This window comes from Populus trichocarpa, chromosome 1 (genome assembly GCF_000002775.5).
Source record: "Populus trichocarpa isolate Nisqually-1 chromosome 1, P.trichocarpa_v4.1, whole genome shotgun sequence".
In the NCBI taxonomy this organism is placed as follows: Eukaryota; Viridiplantae; Streptophyta; class Magnoliopsida; order Malpighiales; family Salicaceae; genus Populus; species Populus trichocarpa.
The window spans coordinates 3,645,998-3,663,904 of NC_037285.2; the positions used below are offsets into that span (position 1 = coordinate 3,645,998).

A 17,907-nucleotide genomic window follows, 5' to 3' on the forward strand; every position below is an offset into this window, starting at 1 on the left:
AAGGTGCCGAACCCAAATTCCTCATGTTTACATTAGGCCCAAGTGCACGTGGATATAACACAACACTAAATCTTTGGATAATCATTCTTCTACACCTTTGGGTGTATAAAAATCCTCTAAAAGCCAATTATATTTTAATCGACATTAATGTCATGATAAGGCTATTCCTACCAACGTTAAATGTTATGTACGAAATAAGGTATAAAAGTCTTCTATAGCTCTACTGCTTGTTCATCAACATTAATGGCGTGTAAGGGTAATTCCCATCAATATTAATTTGTGTAAGAAGACGTTTCTATCAGCATTAATGTTGAAGTAAGATACTTTTTCCTTACTAAGATATTCAAGAGGAAAATACTTTCATCCTCTTAAACAAAAAGACTCAAAGTACAAGGACTATAAATACCCGCTGAACCACCTAGGTAAAAGGATTCACGATCGTTGTTCTCTTATCATACATTTTAAAAGAATTTATTGCACCAAAACTAAAAGCGAATGTTCTTGTTCTTAGAGTTTAATGCTCTTCTCTTCACAACCATTACTATAAAGTCACTGACTTAAGTATTGGAGGGTCCCTAAATCCGATAAAAAAGACTATTTTGCAGGAACTAAGACTTCTACGACCAATCATCTGCTCTTCTTGTCCCTAGGAATGGAATATTGACGTGAACGTATGATCATTCATTTTCTTAATACTCAAACACTATTACTGAGAATATTGGATCCCGAGAGATCATTAATTGGTGTCATTTGTGCAAAAACAATAAAAAAAAGTCATCAACTACTTTTCTAGAGCTGGTTTTTGACGCCCCTAATCGCTATTAATGACAGACAATCAAAAAACCCCTGGGATGAGACATGTCACAGACCTCTCTGCAACAGCTGATACGTCTATTCTACCATCCCCTTTAGAGCTTCAACAACTCATTAACTAAGTGCAAGCTCTTATCCAAGTCATTTTGGCATCCCAGGGACAACGTCAAACCTCACCATACCAGTAAGCTCCAACACATGATGTAGCTTCTTCGTTACCAATCTTTCAACCATAAGCCTTCCCCTCTGCTAGGAGACAACTATCCTAACCAGAAAAGACAAGGTAAAATAACATGGATAACTTTCCATTATAATGATTCACTAGCTCCCTAGGGATCATTCTTACCGACATGAAACTCTCCCAATAAGCAATCAATCCAAATGTAATCCCTTTGGCCACTATGAGAAAGAAATTAACCATCAATCATGTTGTTCCACGCTAGAATCCTTTGGCTCCCAAGAGTCTGTCAGGAAAAAGTCTAGAAAAATATGGTCGGTCGACACCTTTAAGATGGGACTTATAGTCCTTATAAGATAAATGGATCTTTTTGTCTAGACGGGTCTTACATACCCATATCCCCAAGGAGTATATCTTTATAAAGATGACCTTAGACAATTATGATGGTTTGGCAGCTCCTAGAGAGCATGTCCAAAACATGCATAGCTATTGTGAGCTGGTCATCCAAGATGGTGACGCTTGTGCAAGATCCTGCCTACGACCTTTAGAGGGTCAACTAGAGCATATTATAACAATATAGAGCCAAGCTCTACAACGAATTTCAATGATATTTGTGCAAAACTCGTGTCAAGGTTCAACACCAGCATACCTGCCAAAAGAAGCTCCACTGAACTCTTTAGTGTTACTCAGATAAGAGGGTAGTCCACTTGAGCATATTTGAAAAGGTTCAGTGAAGAGATGCTTCACATGGAAGAATTGATTGAGTCAATGACCTTAGAAGCTTTGATAAATGAGGTAAAAGAATGTTCCATGTGGAAGGGCTTGTACGCCCTGCCAGATAGAAGCTTTATGAAAGTAAAACAGGTTATGAAAAATCACATCCGGGTAGAGAAAATTAATATATTGTGACATGAACCTCCTTGTTTCTATCAAGAGGCTTAAGATAAAAAGCCCTTCAAGCGGAGTCATTTTTCTAGTAGAGAGAATAATTCAAAGAAATGTCATAAAAGACCAGTAAGGAAGCGCGAGCAATACCTTGAGATAAGGAACATTATTCCCCAAAACATCACCCTCACAATATTTTTCATGGCTATCAAAATAAAAGACTATGTTTAATACCCACCTTTTATGGCATCGCCTCCACACATGCTCTTCTAATTTTGTTAATTTGTTCCACAAGGAAAAAGGCATGATACTAAAGATTACTTCATGTTGAGGAATGAAATTGAAAGACTGATATTTAAGGGATACTTGAAGCAGTTTGTTAAGGGGAATGCCCACGTAAATCAGGATAAAGAAGAACCTAGCCAACCTATCCAAGCTCTACTCGAGGTTAATGTGATTCTAAGAGGCACCAGGATAGGGGAGACACCTCTAGTGGCAAGAGGAAATATAAGAGATAGATCCTTATAATGGCTTGCCAACAAAGCCCATAACACGAGCCCATTGTTTTCATTCTAGAAAATAGAGAAGGGGTGACTTATCCCTATAAAGACACACTGGTTATTTCCATGGTTTTGGCTAACCATAAAGTCCACTTGATATTGGTGGATTATGATAGCTCTGTCAACATCCTTTCCATAGTTGTAATATCCTAGATAGGGATAGATCCCTCAAAGATGACTCCTGTGAGAACCATTGGAACTAAAGGATCAAGAGTACTCATAAAAGGGTGCCTTAGAGATCTTTGTCATGATCGGCATGTACTCAAAGTGCCTCACCCTTCAACAAACCTTTATGGTGATAAACGTGATTTTAACCTACAATACCACAATAAGAGGCCTCTTTTGCACCAAATCAATGCAGTCATAAAGCATGCAATACTCAGTTTTGAAATTCACCGCTTATTATTATTATTATGTCAATTGATGAATATATTGAATACAAATATCCATCTAAACATATTTATTCAACAAAATTAAATATTTATACAAGTAATTATTGAATATTAAAAATCATATCCTACAATGAAATAAAAATAAAAATTCTTGATGTATGTTCAATATAAATTTTTAATTACTCCTTTTGAAAGCAATGTCATAAATTGTATTATTTGATTTCATTAGTTTTATGAAAAGACTTGATTGGAAATTAATAAAGTTATAAATGATACATAATTTGAACCTTATATAATTATATATTTTTAAATAATTTAAAGAACTTTGATGTAACTTGATCTACAATTAGAGATAATAATTACTTACTTTTGTTTGCTCTTACATCTTAAAGAAAATCGATTTAATAAAAAATAATTAATAGTAAGTATATTGTAATAAATTGTGATTCAAAGTTTTTATTTTACCTACTAATATTTTACCATTTATTTAGAAAGTTAAAACATAAACGATCATTCTTTGCAACATGTGCACATAAGAAAGAAAAGAATAGGTACAGTGTTTGAAGGAAGAGAAAATATGAAAAAAAATATAAAATAAATTGTGTGAGAGTTGTCTTGACATGAACCAATCAACTTAGCTAGTCCAAAGATAACTTGTCCGATCAGTAAAAAAAATCGTAGGATGAAATGAAAAAATAAAATTGATAGAAAAAAATCTCATGACCTAACTCCTTGCCTAACTTAGGTTTAAAATTAAACTGTGTAGAAGTTATCTCGATAAGACCCAATCGACTTAGCCTATCAAAAAATAACCCAACTAATCAATAAAAAAAATATGGGGATGAATTTGAGAAAAAAAAAGGATGAAATTTATAAAAAAATATTTCGACCCGACTCTTTACCTAGCTTAAATTTAAAATTAAACCGTATTGAAGTTGCCTTAATATGATCTAGTTAACTTTGCTAGTCTAAAGATACCCTAAATGATTATTAAAAAAAATTTATCAATGAAATCGAAAATAAAAAAAAGGATGCAATTGAAAGAAAAAATAGGAGAAATGAAAAATAAAAAAACTGAATTGAAAAAAAGGAGAAGAGTAGCTTCACCCAAAAAGCAGTCAAAGTTTTAGTGGAGAACAGTAGGTAATATATTGACATAACTTTTAATTGGAAAGAGTTTATTATAACTTAATCCTTGTGATTTAGCAAAATTAATTAATTAGTTATGATAGTTTCAAATACTACATGAATATTAATCCACGTAAGGTCAAATCCGTTCGTAACTTAATTCCTCTATATATTAAGTTAGTAAGATGCTTAGTTGTCGATCACTAATTTAGTAATTATAATTTGTTCCTAACAGCCTCTGTTTTCTAGCAAGTTTCCCAATTTTATCCATGGCATTAAAAAATTAGAGACTTTTTCACGTTTTATTTCTCAAAGTCCAAATATTTCACCATAAAATCACCCGTCACCATTCACCATTCACCACGACCATAAGGCAATATCCTCCACCACAGAAGTACATTTATGAAAAACATTAGTAAAAAAGGGCCCATGCGTGAAATTAATGTTAATGGCTTGAGGTTAAAGGTGGGAGAGCACGAAATCGGTTGATTGGAGATAGAAAATGGAAGGGATTGATGTATATATTTCTGTTTGTTTTTGTGTTTTAAAAATATATTTTTTTTTAAATTAAAAATTATTATTTTTTACTTTAAATTAATATTTTTTTAGTGTTTTCAAATCATTTTAATGCGCTGATATTAAAAATAATTTTTAAAAAATTAAAAAAATATTATTTTAATGTATTTTCGAGTGAAAAACACTTTGAAAAGCAACCACAACCACACTCTCAAAACAAAATTTAATTTTTTATGGATTTGATTTTCTATATATATATATATATATATATATATATATATTAATTTAAACTGAGCATTACATACCTATTTTTTTTTTCTTAAAAAAATGAATATAACGTGCATTAATTCTCTGTTGTTTATTAGGAATTATCCGGATAAAATTTGTGACAAGAAAACTTGAAAATTCTCAGTACCATATTTGAGCACTGATCTCAACTAATCAATTTTAATTGATCAGTAACTTCTAATTATTTGCAAGGATATCGTTTCATCTCAAGTTTCTGGAAGCTGGAGATTATCAAAGATAAAATTAAGATAAAAACTAATCATTATTATTATTGTTTTATTTAAATTAATATTAAAATCAATAAATATAATATAATATAATTATCGTTAAAAAAATAGCTTGTTATTTATTAAAAAAAATAAAAGGGTAATGTGTGGGTTTCATTTTATGATAAACGAGTTTAATGTTTTTAATTAAGCTATATATTTGATATGCTTTGTACCCTTTATTCAAATCAACTAACGGTGCCTAATCAATTTAACAGAAGTTTGTAATGGATTTTAATGAATGGTTTAAAATTATTCAATTTTAGTGATAAAAAGGCCAATTAAAGCCACTTTTATATATAAAAAATTATTATAAAAAAAATCATGGCTCACCTTACCGAAAAACTCATGGCTCACCATCTTTGAATACCAGCCGTGAAAATCAATTTTAACTCAGAAGCTTCTCATTCTTTTCGAAAAGTATATATATATATATATATATTATTCTCACATTTCTAGGTGCTTTGATTTTATACGAGAAGAAAATCATGCGGACATATCAAACTGAAAACCATTCAAACTTGCCTGTTTTGACTTTTCAGAATCTCCCTTTGTCTTATTGTTTGCAATTTTCTTGTCATCTTAAAATAAGGGCGTTGCTCAAATTAGTCCCCAACTATCAATAAATTCTCAATATAGTCCCCCTACTTCCAATTTTGTAAACATTAGCTAGGCATCCCATAATCAATAAATATAATATAATATAATATAATTATCGTTAAAAAATAGCTTGTTATTTAAAAAAATAAATTAAAAAGGGTAATGTGTGGGTTTCATTATCCAATAAATTCTGCAGCTGATCCTTTAGTTTCCTCAACTCTTTTGGCGCTATTATATACGGTGTCATTGATATTGACTTGGTATCCAGAACCAAATAAATTCATAACTTAAACTCCTTGCACAAAGGCAATCCAGGTAAATCATTGGAAAAGATATCGATGGAATTCCTGACTACAGGGACCTGGTTTAACTGGAGAATTTTATTCACTGCATCCACCATTTTAAAATAAAATAAAAGCTTATAGAAACAAAAAATAATAATAAAAAACATCCCGGCCATCAGTTTTTTTATTTCTTAACTATTTTTTATATATTTTTTTTATTTTGTTAGAAAAAAAACAATTTCTTTAAGGACCAATTAATTTATATAGGAGTTCAATTTCCAAATTGATATAAAAACATGACATTGTTAGGATGGAAATGGGAGAAACTTTTCTTTAAGGACCCATGATCATCAATCTCTCTAACCGGAGGTAATGAATGGAAAATTCAACCCCATATATAGAAGCATCCTTTTCTTATCAGCAATCAACATTTTTCCTTGATCTATTAATAGATATTTTCAAAATAAAGGTTTTTTAAACTTTAATATCGTACTGGCTGAATCCTGATATGGACAGGATTCTTGAAAGATATTTTGTTTTTCACACATATTGAATATAATTACAGTGTGGTCGACTTGGTCACAGGAAGCAAATAACTTTCGACGATTTTCACCATTAATTATCAATCTCGGAGAATTCATAAAATTGAAAATTCAACTCCATAGAAGCATCTTTTCCCCCCAAATTTTACCATGGATATTATACTAGGATGTAAGAAAAGATTATATTAATTTATTAATATTTTTTTCAATTAATTTTTTTAAAAACCTTAATATAAGTGTTTTTTTCATATATATTAAAAATTATTAGAAAATAATATAAATTATATTTTGTAATTTGATCAAATAACTTAAGTTATTGGATTAAAATAATTCTTTAATATGATATCAGAATTAATGATCAAAACAATCACGAGTTTAAATCTCATTATTTTTATTTATTTTATAAAAATTAAATATAAAATAATATAAAATTTTAAAAAATTTTACTTTAAAAAATATATTAAAAAATAATAAATCATATTTTGCGAATTCAAAAATAATTACAGCATGGTTAACATGATCAAATAATAGGAAGCAAAAAACTTTCAACTATTTTCTCGTTTTTTCCTCCCCGTAATAGTCTGCTGTTTGCATAATGTAAACAAGTTTGACCGTTCAAAAAAAAAAAAAAAAAGACGCCAGTAGAGTCCTTAAAAGGACGCCAGTGGCGTCCTTATTAATCCGCACGATCATGTTCATTTTTTCATTGGCGCTCCACTTCAGTACTTTGTCTCCCTTGGAAGCTCAAGAAAACAAAATCATTTTAGCTGTTCATTTAGATTTCTATGATTCAAGTTCCAAAACCCAGAAAGAAGAATAGAGGAACAAAATCTGGGGTTTGGTTTGTTTTAGTTGCTGTTTAAGTATACTTATCCACCATCAATGGAGAGTGCTGATATTTACAGAGCTAGTAGTAGTTTAAGAGATAGTTTAAGAGCAGGTTCGTTTGTATGGAGAAACAGTACTGTAGAAGCATTTTCAAGATCTTCACGAGAAGAAGATGATGAAGAGGCTCTAAAATGGGCTGCGCTGGAGAAACTACCTACTTATGATCGTTTAAGGAAAGGTATATTGATGAGTGCATCGAGAGGTGTGAGTAGTGAGGTAGATATCGAAAAACTCGGAGTCCAAGAGAGAAAACAGTTGCTGGAAAGGTTGGTCAAAGCTGCAGACGAGGATAATGAGAAGTTCTTGTGGAAACTCAAGAATCGTATTGAAAGGTAAAATACTCTCCTTTGGTTTGTACATTTACTTTGTTTGGTTTGCAGAGAAAATTTTAGAAAGGAATCAAGCTTTTAGATCGAAACAAAATGGTTCTACTTAATTGGATACTTGTTAGTCTCTCTTTCATGATATATGGATTGATCTAAAAAGAAAATATGGATTTTGTTCTCCCTCTATTTACTTGGAATACAGAGGAACTCTGTTTTGGCTGTTGAAGTTCTTGATTTTTGGCGTTTCAGGGTTGGAATTGAGTTTCCAACAATTGAAGTGCGGTACGAGCATCTAAATATTGGAGCTGAAGCTTATGTAGGAAGTGGTGCTTTGCCTTCATTTGCTAAGTTCACTTTTAGTATAATAGAGGTAACTACAGCTGCAAACATTTGACATCAGTTATTACTACCGATTGCCAAAATATGATGCTTTTCTTATTAGCTAATAACTCATACATCAATTTTGAAGGATCTACTCATTGCTCTTCGTATAATTCCAAGTAGAAAGAAACCACTCACCATCCTTAAGGATGTTAGTGGAATCATCAAGCCATCAAGGTAAGATGATCATGATCTAGAATCTGTTTGCTTCAATAGTTAGTTGCCTATTCTTAAGTTTTGTTTTTTGCTATGTACATGTTTTAGATTGACTCTGCTCTTGGGTCCTCCAAGTTCTGGGAAGACCACTCTTCTGTTGGCATTGGCTGGAAAGCTTGATCCCAGTCTTAAGGTGGTGATAGATTCTCGTAAATTTGTGTATTCCATGAGGATTTAGCTTTAGTTTTCTGCTTTAATTTGAGAAGCTGAATTCTTTCTTGCAGTATTCTGGTCGCGTGACATACAATGGTCATGGGATGAACGAGTTCGTACCACAAAGAACGGCTTCCTATACCAGTCAACAAGATCTCCATATAGGAGAAATGACCGTGAGGGAAACTTTGGCCTTCTCTGCCAGATGCCAAGGGGTTGGAAACCTTCACGGTTAGAATAATGGACTAGATTTTATTTGCACCCAACAGAATCATAATCCACTCTTGTGATCTGTTCAATATTCATAATTTAAACATGACTACTAAATAAAAATCCTTGCAATTGTCAGATATGTTGGCAGAGTTGTCGAGAAGAGAGAAAGAAGCCAACATTAAGCCTGATCCAGATATTGATGTCTTCTTGAAGGTGATGAAAGATATTAATATTTTGCCTATTAGACTTCCTTCATAGTAGCTAGAATAAGCTACGATGATGTAGAAAGCAATGTTCATTTTCTGTTGTTTCTGGTATTACAGGCAGTAGCAACACAGGGTCAAGAGGCCAATGTCATCACCGATTACGTCTTAAAGGTAGTACCACTATGTAGCATTGAAATGTCATGAAAGTCTTCAGAAAACGTGAACAGAATATCTCTAAATCTCTTAAATTCTCTGGAAATTGTAGATATTAGGATTGGAGGTCTGCGCAGATACTCTGGTAGGTGATGAAATGATAAGGGGTATCTCTGGAGGACAAAGGAAGCGTGTTACAACTGGTAAAAATCTCCATTAGTCCATAACTAACATCAGAGAAAAATTATTTCGCTTCACTCTCCAATTAATCTACAAAAATCTCCATTGATCTGTCATAGGTGAAATGCTGGTCGGACCATCAAGGGCATTGTTTATGGATGAGATTTCTACAGGCCTGGACAGCTCAACAACTCACCAAATTGTGAACTCATTAAAGCAAACTATTCACATTCTCAATTACACTGCCGTCATCTCGCTTCTCCAGCCAGCACCGGAGACTTATGACCTCTTCGATGACATTATTCTCCTGTCAGATGGCCAAATTGTGTACCAGGGTCCTCGTGAAAATGTGCTTGGATTTTTTGAACATTTGGGCTTCCAGTGTCCTGAAAGAAAAGGCGTGGCAGATTTTCTGCAAGAAGTAAGCTTAAATGAAGCGGTTTTACATGGAACCTTTACTACACTAGGATCTCCTATGTTCAATAAAAAGAGCCTCGTGTAAGTATCACAATCTTCATGATCGATAATGAAGGAGTTTTTCGCAGGTGACGTCTAGGAAAGATCAAGAGAAGTATTGGGCACGTAAAGATCAGCCTTACAGGTTTGTCACAGTCAACGAATTTGCTGAGGCATTTCAATCACTCAGCGTGGGACGAAGGGTCATAGAGGAGCTTTCAATCCCATTTGACAAGACCAAGAACCATCCAGCGGCATTGGTAAACAAAAAGTATGGAGCTGGAAAGATGGATCTGCTTAAAGCTAACTTCTCAAGAGAATTCTTGCTCATGAAGAGGAACTCATTTGTCTACATCTTCAAGATATTCCAAGTAATTATCGATAGTCATTACAATATCCAAGTTTTGTTTACTTTCAAATTTTGCATTCAATGTGACTCCTTTTCACTTCGTATCAGCTTACAATGATGGCAATTATTTCAATGACACTCTTCTTCCGGACCAAGATGCCTCGAGATACAGTCGAGGATGGTGGAATTTATGCTGGTGCTTTGTTCTTCACTGCGATCATGATCATGTTTAATGGTATGGCTGAGCTGTCTATGACCATCGCAAAGCTTCCTGTGTTCTACAAGCAAAGGGAACTCCTATTCTTTCCTCCATGGACATATTCAATTCCGCCTTGGATCCTGAAAATTCCCATTACATTTGTTGAAGTTGCTGCATGGGTGTTCCTAACTTATTATGTAATCGGATTTGATCCAAACATTGGAAGGTAAATAAGAATTCTTGATTTTCTGTAAGCTTGTACCAGAATCCATTCTGATCCAGCTGTTATAACAAGGTTGTGTTTCTTTCTTTCATTTTTTGCAGGTTTTTTAAGCTGTACGCGGTGCTTGTGCTAATTAACCAGATGGCATCTGCACTATTTCGATTTATTGCTGCAGCTGGAAGGAACATGATTGTTGCCAACACATTCGGGTCATTTGTGCTCCTCGCAGTTTTTGCGTTGGGTGGCGTCATCTTGTCAAGAGGTATGATGAGTATAATATCGCACTCGAAAATTATATTTTTTCTGCCAAACCTGGAGGAACTCATTGTGTTTTTTTGTTGAATGGAACAGAGCAAATAAAGAAATGGTGGATATGGGGTTACTGGGCTTCACCATTGATGTACGGGCAGAATGCAATAGTAGTGAATGAGTTCCTTGGAAATAGTTGGAGTCATGTATGGTTTCTTTAACTCACCGTCTGGATATTTGTGCCTTCGGCTCTCAATAATCAACTGGTATCTGAAGTTATTTTTCGAATCACAGATTCCTGCAGGCTCCACAGAATCACTAGGAATCCAAGTTTTGAAGAGTCGCGAATTCTTCACAGAAGCGTATTGGTACTGGATAGGAATCGGGGCAACAGCAGGATTCATACTACTATTCAATGTCTGCTTTGTTGTGGCCCTCACTGTCCTCGATGGTAAGTGTCATTACCTTCACAACGCCATACCTCTTGAAAGTTGGAGCTTATATTAATATATAGCAAATTATGTTGGCAGCATATGAGAAGCCTCAGGCTGTTATATCTGAAGAACCGGAAAGTGGTGATTCTGAAGGAGCTGTTCAGTTATCAAACCGTGGAATCAGTCACCAAACCAACACAGGTAAAAGAACTCAAATAATGAAGTGCTCAAGTCATTTTCCAGCCTATTAGGTATCAGATTATCGATATATTTTCAATTTACAAGCAACGAGTGGAGTTGAAATTAATAGAAGTGGTTCAGATTCCATTGGTGAGGCCAGCAACAACAGGAAGAAAGGAATGGTTCTTCCATTTGAACCACATTCCATCACATTTGATGATGTTATTTACTCCGTTGACATGCCACAGGTATCAAGATTTAGTGAAGTACGATTATACCTCGCTTTGATGTCATATGATTGAATGAACATGGAAAAACTGATCATGTTGGTGTTGAGATTTGCAGGAAATGAAAGTTCAAGGAGTCGCTGAGGATAGGCTGGCGCTTTTGAAGGGTGTGAGTGGTGCTTTCAGGCCCGGTATCCTTACAGCTTTGATGGGTGTTAGTGGTGCTGGAAAAACGACTTTGATGGATGTGTTAGCTGGTAGGAAAACTGGTGGATATATTGAGGGAGACATCAAGATTTCAGGGTACCCAAAGAAGCAAGAAACTTTTGCTAGAATTTCTGGATACTGTGAGCAAAATGACATTCACTCTCCACAAGTTACCGTCTATGAATCCTTACTCTACTCAGCTTGGCTTCGTCTACCCTCAGAAGTTGACTCTGAAACCAGAAAGGTAGGCACCCTTTGCCTTGAATTTAAATACGCTTCATACATTAGGTATTTAGCGTGCAGATTTGTGGTTCCGTGAATATTTTCTTGTTTTCGTGCTTGTTTCATCCAATTAAGTTTAATTTAGCTTTACCATTTTATACTTTATCCTTAGATCAAGATCAATGTCCCGGTTCTATCTAGCAAAGGATACTGCTGGTGAACTTGATCTTATGCGGTGATTGTGCTAAATATTATGGTTTTTTTAGTCGGCCTAACCCAGTCAACTTCTACATTTCTAGATGTTCATTGAGGAAGTCATGGATCTTGTGGAGTTGAATCCGTTGCGCAGTGCATTAGTTGGGTTGCCTGGTGTGAATGGTTTGTCCACTGAGCAACGCAAGCGGCTAACCATTGCAGTTGAGCTAGTTGCAAACCCTTCTATCATATTCATGGATGAGCCAACTTCAGGGCTAGATGCTAGAGCCGCTGCCATTGTGATGAGAACAGTTAGGAACACTGTTGACACAGGAAGAACAGTTGTTTGCACCATCCATCAGCCCAGTATAGATATATTTGATGCTTTTGATGAGGTAAAAATTGTTAACAAATTATCTGAGCTAGAGCTTTGTCAAGAGTTTATCAACATAATAATCTGGATTATTAACATGGCATTGTAGTTATTCCTGATGAAGCGAGGAGGTGAAGAGATATATGTTGGGCCAGTGGGTCGTCACTCTACCCATCTGATTAAGTACTTTGAGGTATGTGTAATTTGGTTAATAATTAAATAACCTATGCTCATACCAACTATAATTGACTAATATTCATTTAATTGTTCAGGAAATTGAAGGAGTGAGTAAAATTAAAGATGGCTATAATCCAGCAACTTGGATGCTGGAGGTTACTTCATCATCACAAGAGATGGCTTTGGGGGTTGATTTTGCTAACATTTACAAGAATTCAAATCTGCTCAGGTCAGCTAAAGTAGTTTTTTAAAGTACTGAAAAATATTCTAAAGCCCTCCCAAATAAGCTTTGATGACATGAAATAGTAAAGCACTTAATAATTGAGAATTAGAGTTCAATTTGTCTAAAGTTTGTCTCTGATGCGTGGCTTAATTCAGGAGAAACAAAGCACTTATTGCAGAACTAAGCACACCTGCTCCTGGCTCGAAGGACATTTATTTCTCTACGCAGTACTCGACATCATTTTTCACACAATGTATGGCTTGCTTGTGGAAGCAACACTGGTCATACTGGAGGAATCCACCATACACTGCCGTGAGATTTCTTTTCACAACCTTTATAGGGTTGATGTTTGGGACAATGTTCTGGGACCTTGGCTCCAAAGTGTAAGTCACAATGGCTAGCTTAAAACAATATATATAGAAGGTGACGCTTTGATGGTTTGCCACATGCAGCTCTACCAATTCATCTAACTAGTCTTACAAACTGTAGGGGCACTGCCCAGGATCTTTCCAATGCTATGGGTTCAATGTATGCAGCTGTTCTTTTCCTTGGTTTTCAAAATGGATCAGCTGTACAGCCAGTGGTGGCTGTTGAAAGAACTGTCTTCTACAGAGAAAGAGCTGCCGGAATGTATTCAGCTTTGCCCTATGCCTTTGCACAGGTAATCTAGGATTCACCTCATCAAGTAAATTATTATTGCATGTTTCATGTATTGATCACCAAAACTTCATCTTATGTTGCAGGTCTTGATTGAGATTCCTTATGTATTTGTTCAATCCGCTGTCTATGGTGTTATAGTTTATGCAATGATTGGGTTTGAATGGACTGCTGCTAAGTTCTTTTGGTATCTGTTCTTTATGTACTTCACACTATTATACTTCACCTTCTATGGAATGATGTCTGTGGCTGTGACTCCAAACCACCACATTGCTGCCATAGTTTCCACCGCATTTTATTTAATATGGAACCTCTTCTCGGGGTATATAGTCCCTCGACCTGTAAGTGCTAAATATTACTATATATCTTAATCATTTCAAATTCTAAGTTTCCATAGTGACTGGTTACCTTGAGGAACAATATCGTGATTCTTTTTTCTGCTTTGGTCTATTACAACAGCGGATACCTATATGGTGGAGGTGGTACTACTGGGCATGCCCCGTATCATGGTCCTTGTATGGATTGGTTGTATCACAGTATGGAGATATACAGAAGAACCTCACCGAAACTGAAACAGTGAAACAATATGTGAAGAACTATTTCGGATTCGACCATGATTTTGTTGGAGTGGTTGCAGCCGCGGTTCTTGGCTGGACAGTCCTCTTTGCGTTCATATTTGCCTTTTCTATCAGAGCCTTCAACTTCCAGAGGCGATAGGGATTTTCTTTACATGCTTCATTCTATGTTTCTCCCTTTTCTGTGTGTAGGCTAGCTATTTTAGTATTTCAAGTTTGTAACAACACGTTAATATAGTTTATTGAAACTTATTAACTAAGATAATTAAGTTAATGTTAATCAATGCTTGTAGTTCCACAAACTGCATACATACTTCGTCTCATAAATCTATATGTAACTTCCATGTCCTTCTCCTATTTATTTGGGTTTAGAAAATAATGATTTATTTTTTACTATTCTACATGCTTAACGAGGTTTTTATATTCCTTAATAATTAAAAATAAAATTCTTTTTTTTTTAATCTTAATATGACTGGTTTAAGACAAGACGAGTAGGAGAAACAAAAAATTTGGAGGTGAACCTAGTTCACTACTTCATATTATTGATCAGCCAATAGTGCTATGGCACATGTCATCCTATTTAACTACATCATCAACTTGAAAATAAAAAATAATAACTGATCATTATAAAAAAAATCGAAATGATTAGGACCAGAACGGTTTCCAAAATGATTACCAGTTAAAATTCCAAAACTTTAACAGCTAAAAACTTGTAATGTTTTGAAATAAAAAGAAAGATTTAAGATTATTACGATAAAAAATCATCTCAATTCAAGAATTTAAATTATTAGATAAGGTCTCAGGATATGATTTATATTATTCTCTAACATACCCCCTCAAGTGAAAGCTCTTTAAACTTGAAACTTGCACAAATTTATATTACCTTGTGCTTGATTTTTATCAAATAAATAGAGCTGGTGAGATTTGAACTCGTGACCACTCAATCATCAAGACTTTAATACCATATCAAAGAATCATCTCAACCCAATAGCTTAAGCTGATAAGTAAAATTACAGGATATAATTTATATTATTCTGTAACAATTATAATGTTATTATATATTTTGATAAAATGGCCAAGAAAAATGATTAATGGGCGATTATGCAAACAAAGATTATTACTTGTAATATTTTATTAATGGGCGATTATGCAAAAAAAGAAAAAAGAAATAAATTGTAGGATCAAGCAAAATTAGAAAATTATCGATAGATATCCTACTCATTAAGAAAAGGAAACTTAATTAATCTACTCATTAAGAAAAGGAAACTTAATTAATTAGAATCCATAATCAAGAAAGAAACAATATAATTACCTAATATTATTTTTGCAGTTTAGTTTTTCATGTTTTGCAAACGATCCTGGGAAAGATAAATAAAGAAGAGAACACCTCAAAGAGAAAGGGGACACGCATAAAGAATGAAGGAGGAGATTCTTGCAAAGAAAAACCTAGCTAACAAAAGAAAAAATTAATAATAAAAAAAACAATCCTAAAAATTGTTGCAGAAAAGAGGAGAAGACAAACCAAACTTTGCAGCCACTGATCTCCCACCGTGAGCAGTAGTGACATACATCACCGGTTAGAAAGCAAGAAGGAGAGGAGGGGCAACCTGTGGATAGAGTTCACGCCCCCCGACACGCTTGCGAGTGAGAAAACCATTCCATAACACCTATAGTTCCACCACATGTTTTGTACATGCGCCACCACTGTTTTATTTTTCTAGCACTGTTTCACCTCGTTTCGACCCACCCAGTCAAGTTCCAACCGACTTCAATGACTTTTAAAGGTTAATTTTAACCCTTAATGTTTGATTTACTTGTTTTTAGAATTATTTACGTCATATATGGTGGTTTTTAAATTTTTAAATGCGTTGTTGAATATTGTTATTATTTGTTTTGTTTTGAGTAATTTTACTAATTTGTGAGGTGTGAATTTTTTTTTTAGTAGATTATATTTGTTTACATTAATTGAGTTTTATTGAATTATTTGTAATACGTCAGCGAATATTTTTTCTGATGTGTGGATATATTTGTGGAGTTGTGTTGAGACTTCTGTTTAATAACAATGTATCAATTGTTTTTCATTTGAGAACTCAACCCAAAATTAGGCTATTTATTATTGACTTTTATCTTTGAATGTTGACTATCAGGTAATAAAATTGATGGGTATACATTCGTGTTTCTAGATGATTGTTATGGCATTTTTTTTTCATTGTGGCATATGATATCAATTGTTTTTTATTTGAGAACTCAATCCAAAATTAGGCTACTCGTTATTGATTTCTATCTTTGAATGTTGACTATCAAGTAATAAAATTGGTGGGTATACATTCATGTTTCTAGGTGATTATTATGGTTTTTTTTTCATTGTGGCATATTGTTTGGCATATAATTTGAGAGTCCAAATCAGGATTAGATGATTCATTCTCGTCTCATATTCTTGATGGTTAATTAACAAATATTTAAATTGAAAAATACATGTTTATGTCAAATCCAATGCCTATCTTTTGTCAAAATGGTTAGAACAACAAACACATATTAATTTAAAACAAACAACAATTCAACTTATCCTAGATATGATGAATAAGATGATTATATCTTTTATATTACATAATCAACCCCTTATCTAGAATTTTGAATAAAATCAGTTAGAATTCCTAGTTATTGTAAAATTAGATGGCGGCCCCTACTTTTAATTTTACTATTTTTACCATATTGCTCGTCGCGATGTCGCATGTGACATGTATAATGGACATAATACGGATATGTGACTTTCTAGCAAACAAAGATGGTAGATAAATTCTCCTTAAATATATAAAAAAAAACAAGAGATTGTTGAAAAATAGAATAATTTTTTTATTTTTGAAAATTGGAGTAAGAAAAAGGAAAACAAAAAACTCAATGTTCAAATACAATATTTCTCCTTCCAAAAATAGAAAAACTAGTTTTCTAAATTTGCTCTTATTTTGAAGAACACATTTTAGAAATTCCTCATAATTTTCCTATTGTTTTTTAAATAAAAAAAGGACATATATAATATATATTTTTAGATGCAAGAACTTTTTTGCAATGTAAAAGTTTAAATTTTTTATATATATATTTTCATAGTTTATTAGTATCATGAATTTAATTTTTATTATAAATCTAATATAAAGATTTTCTTAGTAATATAACTTTTTTCACAATAATTATTAATTTGAATAATATAAAATAAAAATTTTATAGTTAGATTATTACAATAAATACAAAATATTAAGAATTATTTTATAGTTAGATTATTATGAATTTTGATTTTGATTTTTTTATAAAATTTTTTGTAATCTTGATGTTTTTTTTTTTTTTTGGTGAAAAAAGTCATCTTCCATAACTCTTCATTTTGCATTATTGCATGTGGGACATATAATATCTTCCCTATCTCCCACGCACGAAGAACAACACTTAATGTACTGTAGTTCCATTTGGTGTCATGGGATGGTTTTCTTGAAACTAAACTCTATTACAGTAAAAACGCATAGGAAAACTCTTTTCTTATTAAATCTTCTTAATAATACAAAACCTTTTTTTGTGTTAATACTATTATTGAACTTCTTGGACCGATCATAAAACTTCATTAGCATATAACCAACTGGAGGATCACTGGTCTATATATCTACTCCTTTGGTTTTCTTGGACTTTGCCTTCTTCTCACCAGAAACCTATACACACTGCTTCATTTTTTGTGGGAACTTATAAATTAGTGTTAGAATAGAATTCTAGGAAATGATGTCGTTGTTAAATTACATTCCTTACTTTCTCT

The 17,907-nt window shown here is 33.4% G+C and overlaps 1 protein-coding gene and 1 long non-coding RNA gene across 3 annotated transcripts; one reads left to right on the forward strand and one right to left on the reverse strand.

Annotated features, from left to right (window-relative positions):
- The first annotated feature begins 7,116 nt into the window (after positions 1–7,116).
- Positions 7,117–14,471, forward strand: LOC7460508 (pleiotropic drug resistance protein 1). Of its 2 annotated transcripts, XM_024605161.2 has the most exons (24): positions 7,119–7,672; positions 7,916–8,036; positions 8,136–8,224; positions 8,312–8,396; positions 8,488–8,647; positions 8,766–8,842; positions 8,953–9,006; positions 9,101–9,191; positions 9,288–9,589; positions 9,714–9,995; positions 10,082–10,398; positions 10,497–10,657; positions 10,747–10,850; positions 10,939–11,095; positions 11,175–11,279; positions 11,400–11,506; positions 11,604–11,936; positions 12,214–12,504; positions 12,592–12,675; positions 12,755–12,888; positions 13,038–13,265; positions 13,372–13,543; positions 13,626–13,880; positions 13,999–14,471. In XM_024605161.2, the coding sequence occupies exons 1-24, from the start codon at positions 7,335–7,337 to the stop codon at positions 14,254–14,256; spliced, it is 4,305 nt and encodes a 1,434-aa protein (XP_024460929.1). In that variant the 5' UTR covers positions 7,119–7,334; the 3' UTR covers positions 14,257–14,471. The 2 variants fall into 2 exon arrangements, with proteins under 2 accessions (XP_024460932.1, XP_024460929.1); XM_024605164.2 differs by lacking the exons at positions 13,626–13,880; positions 13,999–14,471 and having other exon boundaries at positions 7,117–7,672; positions 11,367–11,506; positions 13,372–13,552.
- On the reverse strand, positions 13,949–15,896 carry LOC112328183 (uncharacterized). The gene is made up of 2 exons (XR_002982842.2): positions 15,637–15,896; positions 13,949–14,296 (listed from the first exon to the last, which is right to left on the reverse strand). It is a non-coding gene; the product is annotated as an uncharacterized LOC112328183 (long non-coding RNA).
- Positions 15,897–17,907: the final 2,011 nt, after the last annotated feature.